Raw genomic sequence first — 22732 nt, 5'->3', positions numbered from 1 at the left:
GGCAGGGGGTGGAAGCACGATAGCGATGATCGTACAGATGCTTGTGAATGCGACAAACTGAGATGTGAAGCGCATGATGAAATTGCGTACAAGGAGAGGATGCGGTCTAGCGCAGCGTTAAGAGACACAAGGAGGGTAGATAAATCTGAGGAATACGATGCCTGTCGCAATACTGTCACGGTCGTGCAACAAATCACCAGGATCTGTGCGGTAGGAGAATGAGATGGAAAACATAAATATTTCGAAAACATCAAGACTTTATACCCTGCAGGAAAAGGATGTATGTGAAACATACGACGTCACCCCCCACACAGGAAGCACGTATGCTAAACTGGTCTGAATTGAGATCAACAGGTTTAGCATAACGACTTGCAATGGGAACCGGTAGTCGTGTTTACCATGACATGTCATGTCGAACACGCGTCTGGAACAGTTGCATGCAGCATGCTACCGTCAGCTTCAAGTTAGGATGAGTCAATGTACGTGCCACAGAACTACGCAATAAGTTGAAGTTTCTTTTCTTTGCGGCATGCCCGACCCATGCATGTGTAGTCTTGCACCCAGCCGCCCTACTTTGGTAGGGAGGGAGTTCGGCAGTGGAAATAAGGCCCATCTGGTACAACTTCAAGCTTCAAGTTCATTACAAAGTACGAGGTTAGGGCAGGACTTGGTCACTCAGTGGATGCTTGCAAATTAACGTTGACTCCAAGTACCAGTCGCTATTAGTATTACCATTTTGAAACTCAGTACTCATCGCCGCCACCATATCTACCGAGTTAGTTAGCACGTACTTGAAACACAATGAATAAGCACGAGAATGAATCAGTAGATTGTGTATACTGCCAATGTCAGCCTCGCATCCTCTTAGCAATTCGTTCTCTGACATCTGATGGTGGGCCTGTTTCAATCGGTATGTCCAGACTTGAAGGGCAATGCACTCCAGCTTTGTCCTGTGTCATGCGAGAAGCTTCATCTTGAATGCGCTGATCCAAAGCATGGTCAAAGCCGATGCGCTTCAACCTCGCGAGGTACAACTTCTGCAAAATTTCACGAGATGTCTACTGGCGGGAACAGGCTCGAACATACCTCCTGGCCCTTAGCCAATGCCTCCAACACATCCTCTGTTGTGAGTTTACCAACAGCAAGTTGTGAAGCAGCTCGTAATGAAAGTTAGCAAGTTTTGTAAAGGCGGTGCAAAACTCACGGCTGCAGTGGTCAGTGCAAGGGCTATTGGATATCCTGGTAAGCCAAAGTCAAGTGAGTCAATTATCTGGCACCCTTGGGTGGCATTGAGTTGAACAGCAAAGATGCACAAGATGAATTCCGATAAGAAAGCTCCAGGTGAGTCTTCATTATCTGGATCTTCATATACAAAGTGTGAATCTTCAAGTTGATATTCAGCACATTCTTTGTGTGCCTCCTTGGTCTTGTATTTGTCCATGGAGGCGAAAAACACCATGAGAATGGTGATACTATCATTCCGGGTAATCTGCAACATGCATGTAATATGCAAAATGTTCAAAACACCTCAATGCACTGCTCAACTCACTTCAAAAAAATTCATGCATATGTAGACTACTTATATATGATGTACTGTCCAAGTAGAATGAAAATTTCTTGCGTGTTGCAGCTGCGAGGGATGAAATAGTGGTAATTTGTAACCATGCAGGAACATAAATTATCCAGATCCCATAGATCCTGCAGGTATATTCCTGAAGTTATACCTGGAGCACAACAATCACCTCGTCAGGATTACAGAACACAATTTCGATGAAGCTCATCCTGTCATTTTAAGATGCTATAGAGGAAGAATTGACGACATGTATGAAAATGTGACAGTAGATAGGAGAGTGTGTAACAAATTCAATCTCCTCTACAGCACACTCGGCAAGTGCACGAAGTCTTGCATTGTTGTCTCCTCTTGCATCATTCTCACATCCTTGTTACAATGGCACCAAACTGCAGGCATACTACCAGTCAGAAGAAAGCTGAAGAAGATGTGATTCGCGAAGCCAACTTCATTGCTGCTATTCAGGCTATCAGAGAGGAGAAGACCAAGAACCTTATTCAGGACCATATCACCAGTACACTCACAATAATTACATGAATCACGATACTTGATGATAATATATTGCTGTATTCATTATTTATCAGAGCATTAAGTTTCAAGCTTCCAGTTTGACAACTCAACGCCAACAGATCGAGAGCGCAGTGCGGAGAGTCAAAGTTGACCGTGCCAGTGCTATGCCAAGGTGTGACTCGATGTGACTATATTTTGCAGATTAGCAGTCAGACCCTGAATTTTCTTGGCTTTCATCTGACACCACACCACAAAATCCTAAAAATGAGCAAAAATAAGATCTATATAGAGGCGGTACGAATCTACAACACTCTAAATTCGTGGAAGATAATATGAAGTGATTGACGAGCTACAAAAGATTTGCTGAAAATGTTGCAGATTACCCGAATGATAGTAGCAGTGGAGCCAAAGTTACCTCTCTACTCAGAGATCCTTTGGCATACCTGCCAGCATAGTTGTCAGCTAGAAGTACTGGAATGGGAATTCACTCATGATGTTGAAGGCGAGATTGCAGCCATCATCATTCCTAAAGTCTCCAGGCTGCTTACAGACTGCTATGAAGATATCCTCGAGAACGTCTGAGAGTTTCTCCTCAGGGATGATCCATGGATAGTTGTTATTGCCAACCCAGTGCATGACCATTGGAATAAATATGGAGTGAAAGCTTAGATTCTGAACAGCGCTAGGTAAGTGAGAATTCTTCAGCTTTTCTTTCTTCAGATTGAGTATAGTATGTGGCACACATCCATTTTTGGTTTTGATGTACTTGGATTTTGGACTGTCCATTGTGGTATCCATGACACTAACTGACATCTGCATAGGAATTTGTCAGCATTGTCAGGTGATCAGAGCAAATTCTCCATACCAAGCTTGTGAGTCGACTGTTTGACATTTCACAGACCTATAAAATCCATGATCATGGTGAGCAATTCATCTATCTCACAGGACCCACTAGTACTTACCTCAATAATATCACCCTGCTGATCTGTCATGTCAACATCATCATCCTCATCTGGAATATATGTGTTGGCATCTGGGTCTTCTTCCATCTCATGCTGCTCTTCGGGTTCAAGGTCATCCAACAAGGTTGTGGACAAGGTATGCTTCCATCCCCTTGTGGCATCATCAACAGTCTCAATAATATGCACAACACCCTGCATTGATTTTAGCATTCCCCATTCACAATCATGAAGTCACTCACCTGGCCACCCCAACTCGCAGTTACACTCTCATCATGATCTTCAGGTAGGTTTTCATCTTTAGATATGTCCACATCCTTGCTTGCAATCACTAAAAACTGTTAGCAAAGTGTGCAGACATGAAACTGAACTTACCACTGGCATGTGCACTTGGTGGTGCAGATGGCTTCCATTGGGACTTCGATGCCACACTTCTAGCCCATTTCCCTACTTCCACCTCCTCTGTCGATATGGCTTGTTCAGATCCCCTACATTGCAGTGAGTGAAATATATTGAAGTATTAAAGAGTCAGCTCTGATAAGAGTAACATTGCAGTTAAGATGAACTTACAGTGACCTTTGATTTTTCCCACTGTCACTGCCCCTACCCATGCTTAGTACAACACAAGTTGTAGATGATGTACCATTGTTTGACACCTTTCAACTGGCATTGACACCATCCTTGAAGGTAAGTTTCAAGCCTGGATATTTCTTCTTTGGGGCGTCAGTGCTTTGGGATACCATTTTTGCCCCAACAGCTGTTGTCAAAGGTCTGGTAAGTCTTGCAACAGCATTGTATTGCATAAGGCTTACACATCTTGTTGGGGTTTGCAGTTGGTGCTGCCTTGGTCACTGGGCGCAGCTTAGGCTTTGGTCTGACGAGGGGTCCTGGGCCATTGCATTGAGCCATCTGCTCGACAGCCATAGCATCTTCCGTTGCAGCGACCTTCTTTTGAGCATTTTCTAAGGTGGTTGCCTTGGCTAATTTCTCTGCTGACACCTTTTTTTTTCAGCTGCAATTACATCCTTTGGGCATGCTACACGACTTGCTTCAAGAACTATCTGTCCAGGATGTTTGTTAGCATTTCCTGGGTGTGTTGCAGATCAAGGCATGTTGAGATCTAGGACAAGCTGTTGGAGGAATGCTGGTAGTGAGGTGTTGAATGAATATGGACACTAGCAAAAGGTGGCAATGAATGGGTGAAGTTATATTTTTTTCAATTGAGCATGTTGTAATTTCTGATTCCCACACTTAGTATTAGTCTAGTCTACATTCTACGTATTCTGCTCCCTGGTATCCATCTCGCTGCAACTGCCTACTGTCCAACATGGCCCCAGCTGTCACCAGGCTCATTTGTCAGTTTCCAAACTGCAATCAGGTCTTCAAAAACAAGTCTGGCCTCACATACATGCGAGGCATGGCATCCCTCAAGTACAAAACCTCAATCGCACAGCTCCACTCACAGGTCCCAGATTCATACCTCCATGGAGTGGTTCTCCCACTCCAGCAGGTGTTATTGATGAGAATGTTTATCAAGACCTGGCAGGCAACCAGGGTTTTGTACCTGAGGAAGGTACCTGGGTGGATATAGGGCGCTTATTCCATACTTTCCATCTGCACCTCACAGGTGGGTGTTTTTTAAGGAGTCCATCTTACTGTTACTCATTTTTTGTCTTAGGACTCAAATGTGATGCTAATGGGGCATTTATTGACCAGGATGCACCCCCGCCACCTCATATGGATGCCCTCCCAACCAATTGGATGCCTTATGACAATCATGTTGAATTTGAGATGGCAGAATTCTTATTCACTCGCAATCAAATGTCTGCAAAGCAGATTGATACACTTCTTGACTTGTGGGCCGTGACTCTCATTAAGCACAATGATGCCCCCCCATTTGCAAACCATAGGGACATGTACACTACAATAGATGCAACACCACTCAGCAATACCCCTTGGAAGAGCTTTACACTGTGCTACAATGGAGCCAAACCTGAGCAAGACATACCGCCATGGATGGATGGACAATATGACATATGGTATAGAGATCCATTGCAAATGATGTGCAGCCTTTTGGCAAACTGCAATTTCAATGGAGGAATCAAGTATTCACCCTACCACGATTATACTACCGAGGACTGTCAGATCTGCATATCTGGATCTCAGATCTGACCCTTATCTCATCTCAGATCCACATCTTATCTCCAATCCTATCCACATCTTATCTCCCTCCAACATCTTGTCATTCAATCTGTCCACTTGTCCAGTCTGGTCCACAACTCATCCAAATCCACAACCAGTGCTCGTCTCTTTTCGGTAACCCCCTAACTCTGGTATTTTGGTTATCTGTATATCCATCCTGCTCCCTGATCCATTACCTATGTTTCATTTCTGTTTCATGATTTGTGATCTGTTTCTACTTACCAATAGACTATCCATATGCTTCGTACATAGCCTTGGACTCTGCTGATTGATCATTCTGTTAGATACCTATAGTATATAACCTCCTGTAACTCTCTGTAGTACCTCAGTTTGAATATCATCTTAGTTCTACTCATTCCTGTCCTCTGGACTTGAGTATCTCTACTCTTGTCACCCTCCGAGACTTAGGATTGATTCCTATAGTCTATCCATATCCGCCTCTGTCTCCAACAGTCCATTACCATTAGTTTCTAGTCTGGACTCATCTGGATTAGCCCTACAATACCTATCCTGCATCCAAAAGTCATCCGGATCTGCTATGATACTTGTCCGACCTTCTAGATGCATTAGTCTTGCCTTCCTGAAATAAGGGGCAATACTCGGGTAAGGGGCACAGTGCACGAGCTGAGGCTAAAGCCCTTCAGATCCAGTTATCCCTTGAGTATGACCTTAACAGTATATTCAAACTCACACCTTACTGAGTATACTTACACTTCCTATGGCTCCAACCAAAACTGCAAACACTCTCCGAGTGGCCAGGTTAGTATCCACCCGCTGTGATTCCACTCCTATTGTCAAAACCTTCAATAGCTTCTTGCAGCATTGTGTTAGCCAGCGCACTACTGCCAGAAGCATCTCAGAGCTTCTGAGTCATCAACATCTGAAGACCCCTACATGGACTCCAGCCCTAGCCCCTCTGGGCCAGAGAGATCTGGATGACGATGACATTGATCATGATACCCCTGGTGGAAACCTGCTGGATGGTAACAGTGGAAATCCAGATGATGATCCAGATGATGAAGACAATGATGATAGAGATGATGGCCTGGGTCCACAGGATCACATTATGGTACTCCTATCCAGAGCTATCAACAATCTCACCTGAAACAATTGTCGCACCACCCTCCCTGAAGATCCTAAAGTCAAGGTCCGGGAGCCAGATGTCTTTGATGGCACTGAGCCCTGGAAACTTCGTGCATTCTTTGTCCAGTGCGAGCTCAACTTCCAGAGCAAACCCAATGCTTTCTGTACTGGAAGGTCTAAAGTCAATTTCGCCCAATCCTATCTCAAAGGAATGGCCCTTGAATGGTTCAAACCTGACCTCCTTTCCAATGAACCTACTGATTGTCCGGACTGGATAGATGACTATTCCAAGTTCATGCTTGAACTCCAGACCAATTTTGGACCTCACGACCCCTCCGGAGATGTGGAAATGCAGCTCGAGCAACTCAATATGCACAATGGACAGCACATCAACAAGTACATTGTAGAATTCCAACAACTTGCCTCTCAGGTCCATGGATGGGGTGATGGAGCCCTACATCGACAATTCTATAATGGACTTCCTGCTTATATCAAGGATGAAATCAGTTGCATGGGAAAACCTGGCACACTCTCGGAATACAAAACCCTTGTGCAGACCATTGATGCCCACTATTGGGAACGCAAGGGAGAGATCTCCTGTGAAACCAAATCCTCCACACCCAATCCTCCTGCCAAGTCTTCTGAATGGACCAACACCAATGTGTCCAGATCTGGAAGCACTTCCTCTGGAAACAACAAATCCAGAAAGATGACTTCATTCACTACCTCCGCTTCTAAAGCTCCGGACCTCAGCAACAAGTTGGGTAAGGACGGAAAGCTTACATCTGAAGAGTGTCAGAGAAGGCTGGACAGGAAGCTCTGTCTGTTCTGTGGTGGACCTGGGCATACTGCTCAGGACTGCACAAAGTCGACTTCACGTGCTACCAAAGGTCACGCAGCTACAGTCAATCCGGAAACCAAACCAGATGCCTCAGATGAGGTGAAAAAATAATCCGTGACCCTCCTGACTCCGCATGGGATGAGGGTCGCATTGACTCAACCTGTGCAATGGAGCTATGACTCAATGCTGTATCTTTGTCCGATCCGAACTCTCTCTGTCCATATGTTTCCATTCCTATGTATTCTGATATTTCCGACTTTCCAGCTCTTGTAGATTGTGGTTCCTCCCATTGCTTCATAGAATCTGACTTCATCCATAAATATAATCTACCTACCTGTGCAATTCCTCCGATTCTGCTCCGTTTGTTTGATGGTACTTGTAATGCAACCATTTCCGAAGCTATAGATCTGCCCATCTGTTTCTCGTCCAGTGTAGTCACCTCCGTATGTTCTATGTAACTCCTTTGGATTCATCCTGTCTTATTGTCCTTGGATATAGCTGGCTTACCCAACACAATCTGTTGATTGACTGGGTTTCACACAGCATTGAGTTCTGGACTTCATCTCATGGAATGCCATTGACCCCTCCAATATCACCTCTGCCACCTCCAGTGGAAACTACCCCTCCAACTACTCCAGACACCTCTGCTGATACCTCTGAGCCTAACATTTCTCTAATCAATGCAGTTGCCTTTTGCCAGGCCTGCAAGTTAGAAGGCTCCAAGCAGTTCAGCATCTTCCTATGTCCTTCCAGTGCCAAGATCCATTCCATATCCACTTCATCTGATGCTCCAGATCTATCTGTGATCCCTCTGGAGTATCATGAATATGCGGATGTCTTTTACAAGGGAAAAGCCAGCCAACTTCCTCCTCATAGGCCTTATGACCTAAAGATCAACTTAGAGGAAGGTACTGCTCCACCCCTAGGCACCATATATTCCCTTTCCCTGGTTGAGCTCGAAGCTCTCCAGAAGTTCCTGGATGAAAATATCTCGTCCAGACTCCTCTCCTCCTCCTCCTCTCCACACAGAGCCCCCGTCCTGTTTGTCAAGAAGAAGGATGGCTCCCTGCATCTTTGTGTGGATTTCCAGGGCCTGAACAAGATCACCAAGAAAGACCGCTATCTGTTGCCCCTCATTGCTAACCTCTTAGACTCTCTGAGCTATGCCAAAGTTTACACTAAGATCGACCTCTGGTCTGCTTACCATCTCATCTGGATCTCTTCTAGAGACGAGTGGAAGACAGCTTTCTGGATGCACTATGGCTCCTATGAGTGGTTAGTTATGCCTGAGGGTCTCACCAATGCTCCAGCGGCTTTCCAGTGTTTTGTCAATAGCATCTTCGCCAATATGCTTGACATATGTGTTGTGGTGTATCTGGATGACATCCTCATCTATTCCCATGACCTTGCATCCCATAAGCAACACGTCCAAGAAGTACTTCAACGACTCCGAAAGCATCAACTCTATGCCAAACCAGAGAAATGTGAGTTCCACTCTGATTCTGTAGAGTACCTTGGTTACCTCCTGTCTGCAGAAGGCCTTACTATGTCATCTGATAAAGTCAAAGCTATTGTTGACTGGCTGGAGCCACAGAAGGTCAAGGATGTTAAATCCTTCCTCAGATTCACAAATTTCTATTGTCGTTTCATCTTCAACTACTCAGACATCATCACTCCACTCACCCAGCTTACATGCAAGAATGTTAACTGGGACTTTTCAGAGGATTGCTGGAAATCATTTGCTGCACTCAAGAAAGCCTTCACATCCACTCCGGTGCTTACACACTGGATCCTGAACATTCCTATTGTTGTTGAGACTGATGCCTCTGATTATGCTGTCACTGGAATACTGTCCATTGTATGTCCAGACTCAGAGCTTCGTCCGGTAGCATTCTATTCTAGAACCCTATCCGCTCCGGAACTCAACTATGATACCCATGACAAGGAACTTCTAGCCATATATGAAGCTTTCTGGACCTGGTGACACTACCTAGAAGGCTTGTCTGAGCCTATTGATGTTGTCATGGACCACAAGAACCTTGAGTACTTTGCAACCACCAAACTCCTCTCTCGCCATCAGGCACATTGGTCGGAGTTCCTCCACCAATTCAATCTCATCATCCGTTTCTGTCCTGGAAAACTTGGAGCAAAACCAGATTCCCTCACTAGACACTGGGATGTCTACCCCAAAGAGGGGGATAAGGACTACACTCAAGTTAACCCTCATAACTTTTGTCTGGTGTTCACATCTGAACAGTTAGCTTTGTCCCTACAAGCTTCAACCTTAGCATATCTGGTGCTCCAAGCAGCTGTACTCATGGATGTTGACCAACTATGAAACGATATCCTATCTGCTCTCCCTAACGACCCTATCACGTCTGCTCAAATGTCCGGTCCTCCGGATCCCAGATGGACCATGGACAATAGTGGTTTCCTCCATTGCAACAATCATATATATGTCCCTGATTCCAATGACCTTCAACTTCGTGTCCTCCAGAACACACATGACCATCCCCTGTCTGGACACTTTGGCCAGAACCAGACATTAGAACTCATCCGACGCAAATATACCTGGCCTGGAATATGCACCTATGTCAAAGACTATGTTAAATCATGTACCACCTGTGCCTGAGCCAAGGTTCTGAGACATAAGCCATATGGATTGCTCAAACAACTCCCTGTTCTGGACAAGCCTTGGAACTCCATCTCCATGGATTTCATTGAGCAACTTCTGGACTCCTCCGGCTTCACAGCCATCCTCGTCATCATAGATTGTCTATTCAAGCAAGCAATATTCGTTCCAATTCATGATACTATCACCTCTCTGGACCTTGCTTGCTTGTTCCTACTCCATGTGTTCTCCAAGCAGTGTTCCATCCCATGTAACCTCGGACTGGGGAACAGAGTTCGTATCCCACTTCTTCCAGTCCTTAGGAAAAGCATTAGATATGATCCTCCACTTCATGTCTGGATATCATCCAGAAGGGGATGGACAAACTGAGCGTGCCAATCAAACCCTAGAACAATACCTCCAGATCTACTATAACTATCAGCAGGATAACTGGTTGGAACTACTCCCCTTGGCTGAATTTGCATACAACAATGCTCCAAGTGCTACCACTGGAGTCTTGCCCTTCTTCGCCAACAAGGGATACCATCCAAACATATCCATCCACCTGGAACATGACCTTTCCTCCATCCGTGCACAGGAGTATGCCATAGACCTCAATGAGCTTCACCAATTCCTCTGAGAAGAAATGACCCATGCACAAGAATGTTATCAAGGACCTGCAGACGCAAGGTGGATACCAGCCCCAGACTTCAAGGTTGGAGATCAAGTCTTTGTCAAAGCAAAGTACTTCCATTCCACTCGCCCTTCCAAGAAGCTCTCGGAAAAGAACTTAGGTCCTTTTGACATTATATCCTGTCCCAGATCACATTCCTTCACCATCTAACTCCCAGATTCCATGCATTCAGTACATCCAGTCTTCCATGTCTCCCAACTAGAACCTGCAGTTCTGAACACCATCCCTAATCGTATCCAACCACTCCCACCTCCAATAGAAGTTGACAGAGAACCAGAATATGAGATATCCGAAATCCTAGACTCTAAGTTGGACTGCTGGAGACGACAATGTCAGCTTCTCTACCTCATCCAGTGGTCCAGATATGAAGGGACGGACGAAGAGACATCCTGGTTACTAGCCATGGAACTTGGAAATGCATCGGACCTAGTTTCAGTATCTCACTCTTTGTATCCAGACAAACCCAGTTCAATTGTGTTACAATGAGTACAAAATCAGATACAAGTACATTAGGGGCAGAAATGGAAATCCGGAGCTCCTCATCCATCAGTCTCCATGTCCCCTCCAGATCCTCCAGCCTCCTCAACATCCTTGTCAGCATCATCCGGAGTAGAGACATCTGCAATCCAGAATCCATTCTGGATCCCCTCCAGGAGGATGGACTGGAAGTCCCTCTGCTGCTGGATGAAGTCCTCCATGTTAGTATTCATCTGCTCCATCACCAACTTACTCCCTTCCACAGCTCCAATACTCTCCTGGAGAAGTCCATTGGTCCAGGCCAGTTCTGCTACTATGCTGTTGGCAGCAGCAACCCAGGCCTGGTCATCATACTCCACACTCCCCTCATCCATCTCTATTCTGGTCCACAGATTGGAGGCATCCTCCACTTCCAGTTCCTCAGGGGTAGGGCTCCTCTGACGTCTGGGCTTGTCCGCACTTCCAGGACAGGAGGCCCTATCAATCCTGCAGACATCACAAGACTTGATCTATCCAGATATCAGTACACCCAGTTCCAGACGTCTGAGACAAGGAATACCTCACCAGTGCATTAGACTTAGCATCCTCCCAGGAGCACGTCTTGCTCTTATTGACACAATGAGTGCAGGGAGCATCCTGAGCTCCAGGACATAGAAGCAGACTGAGACTAACATATCCCTTAGTTCTGGATCTGATAGAGGTATCATCACTCACCCTCCTGGCCACCTCAGCCCTCTGCCTCTTCTCTTCCTGTGCTACCTGGAGGTCAGACTGCTCTATCCACTTCCTCTCTTCCTCATGTTCCCATTCTGCTTCCTGATGCATCCACTCTGCTTCCTGACATTTCCACTCCTCTTCCTCTCTCTGAGCTGCAGTCTCTGCAAGAGCCATCTGGTGCTGAAGTTCCACAAGAGTCTCCCTAGCGGATTTCTGACCACTGGATTTGTTGCCAGACATGATATTCAAAGCTAGTATAAGTGGGTGAAGTGAGGAAAGGAAGGAAGACCTAGGATGCTTTGGCATCCGTATATCTGTGGAAACCTGAACTCACAAACTCCATCCATCAGCTTCTCCATTGATTCTCGCCCTCATATCGTCTGGTCCGGATTGTCAGATCTTGTGCCTCTAGGGATCAGCCCTAAAGGGGGGATACTGTCATATCTGCATATCCAGTGTCTTACTACTTGAGGGTCTTATATAAGTAGAGGTGAAATACAATGACTATCACAATTGTACTTCAATAAGACTAAGGTGCCAGCTCCTCAAGTTCACAGTCAACGGATTTTCTACTTCTCAGGTTGATAATGTGTTGTTTGTGGGTGGCCAAAGGGTAATAAATTACTTCTTTGCTAGATCACTTCTTGATAGTAAAGGGAAGTATATATTTTGTCAGGTTAACTTAAACCTAGTAGGTAATATGGACCTCTGCTGAATCAAATATGATAGACTGTTGTATAGGCAATCCCTGTAAGATAGTATACAACCAATCTAGACTAGAAATACTATAGTTTTCAAAGGCAATCTTGAGGCCTTCACTTTCTTCATAATCTCACACTATTGAGACAGAAAGAGGGAAAACTCCTGCACTTCAAATCTTACAAATCTCATGGTTTGAGACAAGAAAGAAGAGGGAAAAACTTGTTGATTATGTGAGAATGGAGTCCTTATATACATTTTAGAAACCATCCTTACTAAGCAATGACTCATCACTGGATTGGTAAGAATATGCTTACAAACCAAGTCTTTTGGTGTGCTGAATCAGCTGCTTACTAAAGTACATGAGTAAAGTATTACAAAGCACTGCAAAATATTACAAAGCATGACAAATCATGACAAAACATGATAAGTCATGGAAAAATCCTTACAAATCAGAATATTACCAGTCACATGACATGCTTACAAACATATCTGAGTGGTTCACTGATGTAATCAAGTGGCTGAAACTATAAATACAACTAAATAAATAAAGGGAAATAGATGACTAAGCTCATGAGTGAGAAATATATCCTCATACACTCTCCTAATCATCTCCTTCTATACTTCTTCTTATATATGTCATGGTATGAACTCCATACCATGCATGACACCGGATCTCAGATCCGACCCTTATCTCATCTCAGATCCACATCTTATCTCCAATCCTATCCACATCTTATCTCCCTCCAACATCTCGTCATTCAATCTGTCCACTCATCTGGTCCAGTCCACAACTCATCCAAATCCACAACCAGCACTTGTCTCTTTTCAGTAACCCCCTAACTCTGGTATTTCAGTTATCTGTATATCTGCCCTGCTCCCTGATCCATTTCTACTTACAAATAGACTATCCATATGCTTCATACATAGCCTTGGACTCTGCTGATTGATCATTCCATTAGATACCTATAGTATATAACCTCCTGTAACTCTCTGTAGTACCTCAGTTCGAATATCATCTTAGTTCTACTCATTCCTGTCCTCTGGACTTGAGTATCTCTACTCTTGTCACCCTCTGAGACTTAGGATTGATTCCTATAGTCTATCTGTATCCGCCTCTGTCTCCAACAGTCCATTACTGTTAGTTTCTAGTCTGGACTCATCTGGATTAGCCCTACAATACCTATCCTGCATCCAAAAGTCATCCGGATCTGCTATGATACTCGTCCGACCTTCTGGATGCATTAGTCTTGCCTTCCTGAAATAAGGGGCAATACTCGGGTAAGGGGCACAGTGCATGAGCTGAGGCCAAAGCCCTTCAGATCCAGTTATCCCTTGAGTATGACCTTAACAGATGGCCACTATCAATGAATAGTGTACAGCTTGGGCCCTTACATAGTGGACTATCCAGAACAGATACTTCTCTCTGGCATCATGCAGAACTGGTGTCCACAGTGCATCATCAAACTTTGTGTTGCTTTTGAATGACTTATTTATTATCAAAATAGGTGTCTAGGAAATAGGAAGGACCTTGATGGCTCTCAACTGTGTATCCATTGATGCAAAGCACATACTGAGTTGCTCGTTGAACAACTCACATACAAACAGGCTTGGGATCAGTATGGCATCATTGCCAATCTCATTGTAAGTTGCTCGCTGAAACTTGCTAGGTCCAATCTCACCTTTTCACTTCTCTAGCCATTTACAAATGATTTTCCTCAAGTGGACATCCATGAGCTCCTATCTCTGGATATCTTACATCAAATAATCAAGGGAACTTTCAAGGATCATCTGGTTGATTGGGTGGGAGAGTATTTACTGGTCACACATGGTACCCATCATGCAGCTGAGATAATGGATGGCATTGACTGCAGGTACACAAATTTATGATGTTTTGCTGATAACTACTAATAACATACAGGATAGCAGCAGTTGCCCCATTTGCTGGGTTGTGATGCTTTTGTGATGGGTGAGGTTTCCAGCAGTGGACGGGTGACGACTCAAAGGCATTGATGAAGGTATGCTGTGTATTCTGTTCCAAATGACATGTGAGCTGACTCGTATTTAGGTCTATCTAGCTGCAATTGAAGGTCACGTTCCTCAAGATGTGGTGTGCACATTCAGTGCATTTCTAGAATTTTGCTACACTGTGAGGTGCGAGGCTCTCACTGAAGATGACCTTGTAAAACTACAAGATGCCCTCGACTGCTTTCACCAACATCAGGAGATCTTCAAGACAACTGGTGTGGTCTCAACATTCTCCCTTTCATGTCAACACTCCCTATGCCACTACACATTACTGATTTGACTTTTTGGCACACCCAATGGCCTTTGCTCTTCAATTACCAAGTCCAAGCACATCAAGGCAGTTAAAGAACCTTGGTGCCAATCTAGCAGGTTTAATGCACTCAGACAAATGCTACTAACAAATCAATGCCTTGACAAACTTGCAGCCACTCGTGTAGATTTTGAGGCACATGGTATGCTTCGTGGCTCTTGTCTGTCCAATGCTTTGGGAGAACTCTGGAGATGTATGTGATCTTTCGCTCTGATGATTTAGCCCTTCTCATATCCCCAATAGGTCAGAATATTCCTGCAGATGACAACTTAGAACTGGATGACAACACGGTGGCTGATATGGCGCAAGAAGGCCGTCATGGGCACCTGCATATCCACGAGCCTCAAAATTGATCTGTTGAAGTGGATGCTGGTGAGATTATTGATGGACTGACTGTGGAGTCCCATGTTGGGCTTGCATTAACTCCCTGTGTGTTAAATGGTTTGCTCCTGGACCCTTTCTGACAATGAATAGGTTGTGTATGAAATATTCATGCACTTAGCCTCAAACTTGACCTTCCATGCCTCCTATTTATGATTCAAGAATTCATACATGATCAATACTGTTCAGAAGATCCCAACCCTCCTGAGTTTGATCCAGCAACAGTGCAAGTATTCCTAGGGAAACTCACCATCTTTAATTCTGCTGCAGCCTTGTTCCATGCACCCAGTGATCTGAGTGGTACGGGAGGTATGTGTTGTGAGCACATCCAGGCAACACCATCGTGGCGTGTTGGCAAACCGAGGCATGACTGTATCTTCATCAACATGGGTGTTGACTTCGACTCTCCCATGAATGGACTTGCAGTTGTGCAAGTCCTTTGCTTTTTCTCATTTAACTACTGGATATCATACTATCCCTGTGCCATAGTTCATTGGTATTCATATGTCCATGAAGAATGTGATCCTGACACAGGCATGTATGTCATCATGCTGATGACAACTGATGATGACATCCCAGATGTCTCAATAATTCATGTTGATTGCATCTTTTGCACTGCCCATCTGATTCCAGTCTACAGCCTGGACTGTATCCCAAAAATAAGTCCACACAACTCATACAACATGTTCAACTCCTACTATGTCAACAGATATGTGGATCACCACACTTTTGAAATAGCATGATTGTGGTATGTCCTTGCCTCTCATTTTGTTGTCCTTTTGTTAATCAAATACCCTACAGACCCATCTAGGTGATAGAATACAATGCAATGATTGACACCTGCTGCCCCTATGACAACCCACATTTCCCCATGCAGGCAGGCTCCAAGACCATATCATCTTCATATGGGTTGTGTGGCTTTCCTGGCCTGCTGCCTTCAACCTCACTGTCAGGTATGGCCACTGTGCTGCAGGATGTCTTGCAAATGGATGGCTTCAGTATATTGCTCCCCTCCCTCCCCCATGGGCCACCATCTCCACTCATCATGTACTCAAACAGTGCCATCTTACCAGAGAGGCATTTGACTTGGTGAAGTGGAGGCCAAGTTCAACCAGTCAGCAGAAGGACCTGAAGGATGACAACAATGTGAAGCAGATGGTCACAGCTGGTTCCAAGGGTTCATACATAACATCTCGCAAATGTCTATCTGTGTCAGGCAGCAAAGTATTGAAGGTCATCAAATCCCATTCAGGTTCCATCATCATACTCTTCCTCATTTCACCAAGGACAACTTCAGCCCAGAGGCACGTGGCTTTATCGAGAACTCATATCTATGAGGGTTGATGCCACAGGAGTTTTTCTTCCATGCCATGGCTGGAAGAGAAGGTCTTATTGATATGGCCATCAAGATGGCAGAGACTGGTTATATCCAGCATTGTCTCATCAAGGCATTGGAGGACATGATGGTACACTATGATAGCACTGTTCGCAACTCACTTGGAGATCTCATCCAGTTTGTGTATGGTGAAGATGGTATGGACGGTGCACTGTCTACCTCAAGCCTGACATTGCTGAAGAGAGTCTGCTAGGACTCCATCTTCATAGAGTCATTCTTCAAGGCACTCTTTGGCATGGACGACATGGATCTCAAAATTTGTATTATACACTTGTACAAAACTCACTCTACACTTGAGCCACATGCTCTGTTTTGATCCCTGCTCAAATGATAGGTAAGTCTTCATCAAATTCAAGATGTACTTGTACTCACCATGGTCTACAGTCACTCGAGGCTTGAGCAACATGCTCTGTTTTGATTCCTTCAAAAGCGGCTCTGTGCCCTCTTCAAGAAGCCCAGTAATCCTGCTCCTGCTGTCCTGCATGATTTGGGAATCATGCATGGACATGACTACTAGGTAGCCCCCCTAAAAGACAAAGTCTGTTAGCTTAGGCATCAGGCTAGTCAACCCATACCTTGGTTTCAAACCTTGGTCATATAGTTCAGTTTCCCCTCTGTGATTCATGAATTTATTATATCTTGAAGAAAAGTCATTTGTGAGATGGGAATCACATAATGACCTAGTTGATATTGTGAAGCAAGAAGGTTAAGGTATTGCCTTGCCTTTGGCTTATTCACTTTGGCTGGAGAAAACCATAGAGAAAAGTTCAAAGCCTAACAAAAACCTATCTAAAAAGCCTGTGTTTTGTGTCTTGTTATTGTATTATTATTTCTGAGTTGTTTTCTCTAGTATTTCCTTGATTTATTTTTCTATTGGGATGCTCTGACCCATCAGATACTTCACAAAATTGTACCTACAGGTATGATGTCATGATGATGTCATGATGATGTCATTTGTTCTGGAATGTTCTGCTCCACAATGACTCACCTCTGATGTCATTACTCCACCTATGGAATATTCTGATTCTGCTCCACTTTCTGGAATATTCTGCTCCACTTCTGATGTCATTGCTCCGCTTTTTTACTTACATAATATTCCCACACAAAATGTATATAAGGAGGGCCCATTCTCCCCCAAAAAATAGGATCTCCCACTTGCAATCATTTGAATCTCAGTTTGAGCTACTCACTGTGAAGATTATTGCTTACAAAGAAAAGCCCCTTTGAAGTACCAAGTGCAGGGAAAAGACATTCCCTTGAGATTACATAAGTTTCTTATGATAGAAACTTAGTTTATTTGAGACCAGCTTCTCACCTAGTTTCTGATATTGACCAACATGAGCTTTGGTCAACCTGTTCATTTGTGAGACCAGCTTCTCACCTAGTTATCTGATATTGACCAACATGAGCTTTGGTCAATCTGTTCATTTGTGAGACCAGTTTCTCACCACTTTGTGCCTATTTGACCAACCAGTCTTTGGTCAACGTATTTGTATTTGAGACCATAGTCTCTACAGAGAATTATCTTAACAAGGAACCACATTCCAGTGTCTAGACAGTTTATCCTAGACAAGTTTATAAGATGGGATATAACACAAAAGCTCCTGCTAAGTTAATCACATTGATTGGTTTAGCGAGCCTCCCAAGAACTCACATGTTATCTACCACGAAAGAAGAAAAGTCATAGACCATGTTAATCGAGGACTGGCAAGAAGTCTTATCCCAGTGTAATTGTGGTGTCATTACATTTTACATGCATTTATATAAGACCCTTGGTTATTAAGACACCGCTTTCACATTCATCTCATCTGCTCTCGCCATCCTTTCATCTGCTCTCACCTCCGCTTCTTCTGCCAATGCCTCAGCTCTGATTGCAGCCTCTACCTGGACAGTCACATCTCCCCACTTGCATATCTTTTGTTGCACTTGCACATGAGATCCTGGAGCCATGCAGTTCACTAGCACCTGGTAAGCAACAATTCATGCAACAATTATCAATCAAAACTTACTATGATGTTTTTTTCTTAGAATTTGTTGATGTCTGTGTTTGATGAGTAGATGTCGAGTGGGTTCATCAGGAAAACCTGTTTCTCTATATAGAGGAACATCCTCTATATAGCCCCAATAGCACACCATAGCCCTGTACAGTCTATGGCCAGCTATCACAGCTCTATAGACCAGTATAGACATCATGAAAATCTATATATTACCATAAAGTTTGGTAAGTGTATTTAGAAGTAAAACAATTAAGTAAGAAGGAATTGCATTTATCTAATACATTATCAGAAGTCCAATCTATAGGAATTGTTGTTCCAAAGTTTGGAACAAGTTGACAAGTCTGTCTAATAGACAACAGTGGAATAACTTTACCTGGCAATGAGCCATCTGAGGAAAGTAAGGGTTTCTTGACAGTATACATTTCATGATAGTCTTCTGCTGCAGGTTTCAATGGAGCATACCACTCAACATATGCCAAAGGGTCTTTGGTCCATGCAGGTTGAATAAGCCATATACTTGTTGTGGCAGATGAAATATTACTTTCAACCTTCCAATACGCATTCCTATAGTGTTGAAATTTTCATACAATCAATGACCATATATATACCAATATTACTCACCTGTTAAACCAGTAGATTCACAGTCAGGCTCATCCATTACTACAACTGTATCAAAGCATGCAGCTTTATGAGAAATAGATGGTTGTGCTTTGACAATATCTGCCTCCTCCATTTGATCAAAGTCAATGTCATTGCCTAATGAGTCTAGACAGAATTTGAATCCATGATAGATATCGATATGACTGAAAGGAAGACTCATATCTCTGAGCTGTCCATGTGAATGAGAGTGAGCCAACTGAGTGTTAAGATAGGTGGTGAGATCTTTCTTGAAGCCTTTGCAAGCATGATTCTCCATGATGTTGAAAATATTTTGGTGAAGTTGATGAGGATGTTTGGTGAGGATAACTCTGTGATCTCTAAACCTTGAGTGGGCAAACTTGTCTTCTTCATCCTCCATAGACATCTTGAGATAGCTTTGAAACGATGCTACCTTCTCTCTTCTAGTTAGCCAAGATATCATTTGAGGCCTTTCATTTCTTCCATTGGAAGCATACCACCCCTCTTTACAAAAGTCAATATGAAACCTTTCAAACATCTCCGTGTTATAGTTATCAGTGGTTCCAAAGTTTCATATATTTTCCAGGTAGTGTTGCAGGGAATGGAATTTCGGAATGTTGAGATGGTCTCTGATACCCAGATTAATGATGACATCCTTGTGAAGGTGAAAATCTTGTAAGACCTGTTGCATATGTATATTCCAGAGTGTTGTCGTCATGAGTGGGATATTGGGCAAGATAAATGAAATCAAGGAGGGCTTGGTAAGACAGGATGATGCCTCTTGGAACCTTGCCAATCAAGCAAGCCAATAGCACCCTAGCCATATGTTTTCTCTCTTTTCCACCGACTTGACCCAAAGCAGACCAGCCCTTGTAGAATTGATAGACACCATAACAAGGAGGGAGAGTTCTAAGTCTTTGATCCAATTCTTCTTCATCCATAAGCTCCTGACACCACTCAACCATATGCTTGAATATCCCTTGATAGAGTTGATGAAGTATGTCAGATGTGATAGCCAAGTGAATATCGCAATGAGGGAAATCAAGTCAAAATGGTTTAAATATGCCTCCAGCTACATCCTGAGACATGCACTGTTTACAAAAGGCAGAGTCAGTCTTGGTGGAGATGTTGGCATGGTCAATGATGGCTGAGGTCCAAGGTTGAGTGTGTCTGGCAAAACTTTGTATTTCAGCCAATTCATCTGCTCTAGCCCTACACTTGGGACAAGTACCATACTTGGTACAGGTAACCAAGCATTGCTCAGGATAATCCACCACGTAGCAAGCTAGAATGGGAAAGACCAGGTGCACAAGACCATCTCCACCCACCACCTCTATTCCTCTTCTTCCTGCATCTTTCAGCAGTTCCAAAATAATTTGGATGGAGTCATGGAAGAGACGTTGTACCCTGGAAGATACTTCTCTGGCAGATAGCTCCTCCTTTAGGATTTTATCCACAGATAAAATACCCTATTAGAATACAGGCATGCTGACTGGATTTGCAATGTATTGCTCTGGGTATATTGCCCAGCATCAGATAGACCAGGTATGCTGATTTGGATGCAGAAAATCTTGTGAGCTGAGTTTTGTCGGTGGCGATAATTACAGGAGCTACAGATGCTCCTTCCGGAAGTCTGTCCTATAAATCATACATTAGTTGTTAAAGAAGTGTAGTCAATATGGATTCACTCACCTGGACTGCATGCCACCAATGCCCTGTCCACATTTCATTATATATGTGGGTAGAATGAGAAGTGTCTGTAAATATTTTTGAAGGCTTATAGACAATATCTTGAACATGAGCAGGATTGCCTGGCAACGTCTGAATGGCTTCCAATGGATTTCAGTAGTGTAGTTCATGCTTATAGTCCAGTGTATCATTGAAGGCCAAGTAAGTTGATTGCAATTTAGCATGAGGAGGGATGCTGTCTGTGGTTTGATGGAGTCCTCTGATATTGTAATACGCAAGTCCTAAACACTCTCTAACCTATTTGCAAAATATCAGCCAAGATATTGATAGGAAATATATAAGTTGATGTACACCTGGTATAGCAAACAACCTGTCAAATGCTTTGTGTCCTATTCCCTCTTGCACAGCCCAACACCCTACCTGCCAGTCCAGTCGTGATGCAAAGGGGTAGAATAAATTATCATCTTCATCATCAGAACAGTCTAATTCCACCTCTTCTCCATCACCTAATCCAAATTGTGTCCACCATTTGGCATGCACTGTCTCCTCCATTCATATGACCCTCCCAGCAGTAGGATGAGTCTCTGTGACACATGCATCTTCCTCCTCTGCTAAAGCAGTTCTATGCCCAGATGGACTGGCTACTGGCTCTCCCTGCTCCTGGTCTATGTCCATCATGTTCTGGATATTGTAGTGCATTTCATGAACTAGAAATAATGTAAGCACTTAACAAGAAAGCGATATTGCAACTTACTATCTGGCCCCAGAGGTATCAACTGAAATAAATCATCTTCCACCTCATCCGCTATCCCATCTGGTAGTCCTTCCATACCTTCATCATCCACCCTATCCAGCTCTCTTCCCTTCCCTAGCTTATACCATTTACAACTTGCAGCATTGCATAGATGAGAATTCAGTCCTTGTGTAGTACTGAATGTGCGAATGCAGCCTGGAGCAGGGCATTTATAAGATGTTGAACCCTCAGCAAGAACATGCCTGCTGTGCACCATTTGATGAAAAACAAGAGAATGCAGAAAGAGTCTTAGAAGGAGCGTCTATGCAAGCATCTACTGCAATGAAAGAAATGTTGTGCCAAAAATACAATTGCAATATGTATAGCATGTTACGTATGATAAAAAGCTTATGCAAAGGCTAAATGACTTGTAAACTGTACAACATGTACATATGATGGGTTGTCCTTTGAAATCATAAAAATAAAGTCTGATAAAGTCTGACCATGCATGCTTCAAGCAAATCATGGACCTAAGATGCCCATTCCTTCTGAAGTTCCTTCAACACCACAGGGCACAGCCATTACATTAATGTGATCCACTGTCTTTCCACCGGTGCCTTTCAGGTACTGTGATGAGTTACCAGGTGTGAGCTTGCATTCTTGGACTGGGGGACAGGGCATGTGAGCAAAGAGATTGAGATTGGCATTTTGATGATCCTTGTGGTACAACAAATTCATGTGCAAGGCAGGGAGCATCTGTGAGCATTTGGCAAATCTGCCACCACCAACCGCCCTGGCCCACTTGTTTGTCATCTGTTGAGGCTGGCAGAGATAGGCCAATGTATGATCAGTACAGAGCTTGAAGAGTGCAGTGTTGATGACATTGAGCATGCAGGAGTGGCTTGGTGCACTTTCAATGAAGAGGATCGTCCTCATCTCCTTCAACATTGTCCTGACAGGCTCATTTGCCCAGTCGTTACCCAACACTCCATCCACCATACCGAACCCTGCATCAGTAGCCAGATAGTGTTGTTTTTCTATAGCTTCATGCCATATCTCCTTCTCTATGGTGTTCTCAAGCCAACAATGGACCCACATCTCCCCTCCACTGGCTGTATCAGGGTGTGGAACTTTCTTCAATCTGTATGGTGCATCAAACATGAATGCAAGGGTGAGGAGCACATAATAATAACCTTCCAGATCATGTGCAATTTCAT

At 43.8% G+C, this 22732-nt stretch overlaps 8 protein-coding genes across 8 annotated transcripts; 3 read left to right on the top strand and 5 right to left on the bottom strand.

Moving 5' to 3' along the window:
• Positions 1-3698: 3698 nt before the first annotated feature.
• BJ212DRAFT_1480892 (uncharacterized protein) lies at positions 3699-3963 on the bottom strand (the record flags this gene model as incomplete). Its single annotated transcript, XM_041340171.1, has 2 exons — positions 3699-3796; positions 3852-3963. The coding sequence occupies 2 exons, from the start codon at positions 3961-3963 to the stop codon at positions 3699-3701; spliced, it is 210 nt and encodes a 69-aa protein (XP_041193116.1).
• A 795-nt stretch (positions 3964-4758) lies between these two features.
• Positions 4759-5211, top strand: BJ212DRAFT_1271747 (uncharacterized protein; the record flags this gene model as incomplete). Its single annotated transcript, XM_041330974.1, has 1 exon — positions 4759-5211. A coding segment is annotated over one exon (453 nt), but the record flags the coding sequence as incomplete, so codon positions are not given.
• Positions 5212-13897: 8686 nt separating this feature from the next.
• Positions 13898-14902, top strand: BJ212DRAFT_1446955 (uncharacterized protein; the record flags this gene model as incomplete). Its single annotated transcript, XM_041338331.1, has 4 exons — positions 13898-13912; positions 14062-14237; positions 14518-14633; positions 14733-14902. 4 exons carry the CDS (start codon positions 13898-13900, stop codon positions 14900-14902), a joined length of 477 nt encoding a protein of 158 aa, XP_041193114.1.
• A 491-nt stretch (positions 14903-15393) lies between these two features.
• On the top strand, positions 15394-15825 carry BJ212DRAFT_1271873 (uncharacterized protein; the record flags this gene model as incomplete). The annotated part of the gene is made up of 1 exon (XM_041330983.1): positions 15394-15825. One exon carries the CDS (start codon positions 15394-15396, stop codon positions 15823-15825), a length of 432 nt encoding a protein of 143 aa, XP_041193113.1.
• A 3263-nt stretch (positions 15826-19088) lies between these two features.
• On the bottom strand, positions 19089-19499 carry BJ212DRAFT_1480886 (uncharacterized protein; the record flags this gene model as incomplete). Its single annotated transcript, XM_041340170.1, has 1 exon — positions 19089-19499. One exon carries the CDS (start codon positions 19497-19499, stop codon positions 19089-19091), a length of 411 nt encoding a protein of 136 aa, XP_041193112.1.
• Positions 19500-19664: 165 nt separating this feature from the next.
• BJ212DRAFT_1446953 (uncharacterized protein) lies at positions 19665-20818 on the bottom strand (the record flags this gene model as incomplete). Its single annotated transcript, XM_041338330.1, has 5 exons — positions 19665-19775; positions 19882-20061; positions 20170-20500; positions 20562-20731; positions 20786-20818. 5 exons carry the CDS (start codon positions 20816-20818, stop codon positions 19665-19667), a joined length of 825 nt encoding a protein of 274 aa, XP_041193111.1.
• A 159-nt stretch (positions 20819-20977) lies between these two features.
• On the bottom strand, positions 20978-21627 carry BJ212DRAFT_1503373 (uncharacterized protein). The gene is made up of 2 exons (XM_041341596.1): positions 21537-21627; positions 20978-21447 (listed from the first exon to the last, which is right to left on the bottom strand). Exon 2 carries the CDS (start codon positions 21332-21334, stop codon positions 21080-21082), a length of 255 nt encoding a protein of 84 aa, XP_041193110.1. The 5' UTR covers positions 21335-21447; positions 21537-21627; the 3' UTR covers positions 20978-21079.
• Positions 21628-22037: 410 nt separating this feature from the next.
• BJ212DRAFT_1480885 (uncharacterized protein) lies at positions 22038-22676 on the bottom strand (the record flags this gene model as incomplete). Its single annotated transcript, XM_041340169.1, has 1 exon — positions 22038-22676. One exon carries the CDS (start codon positions 22674-22676, stop codon positions 22038-22040), a length of 639 nt encoding a protein of 212 aa, XP_041193109.1.
• Positions 22677-22732: the final 56 nt, after the last annotated feature.

This window comes from Suillus subaureus, assembly GCF_016647635.1.
Source record: "Suillus subaureus strain MN1 chromosome Unknown BJ212scaffold_16, whole genome shotgun sequence".
Classification (NCBI taxonomy): domain Eukaryota; kingdom Fungi; phylum Basidiomycota; class Agaricomycetes; order Boletales; family Suillaceae; genus Suillus; species Suillus subaureus.
The sequence above is the reverse complement of the archived record's forward strand: the minus strand, read 5'-3'. Positions and strand labels throughout refer to the sequence as shown.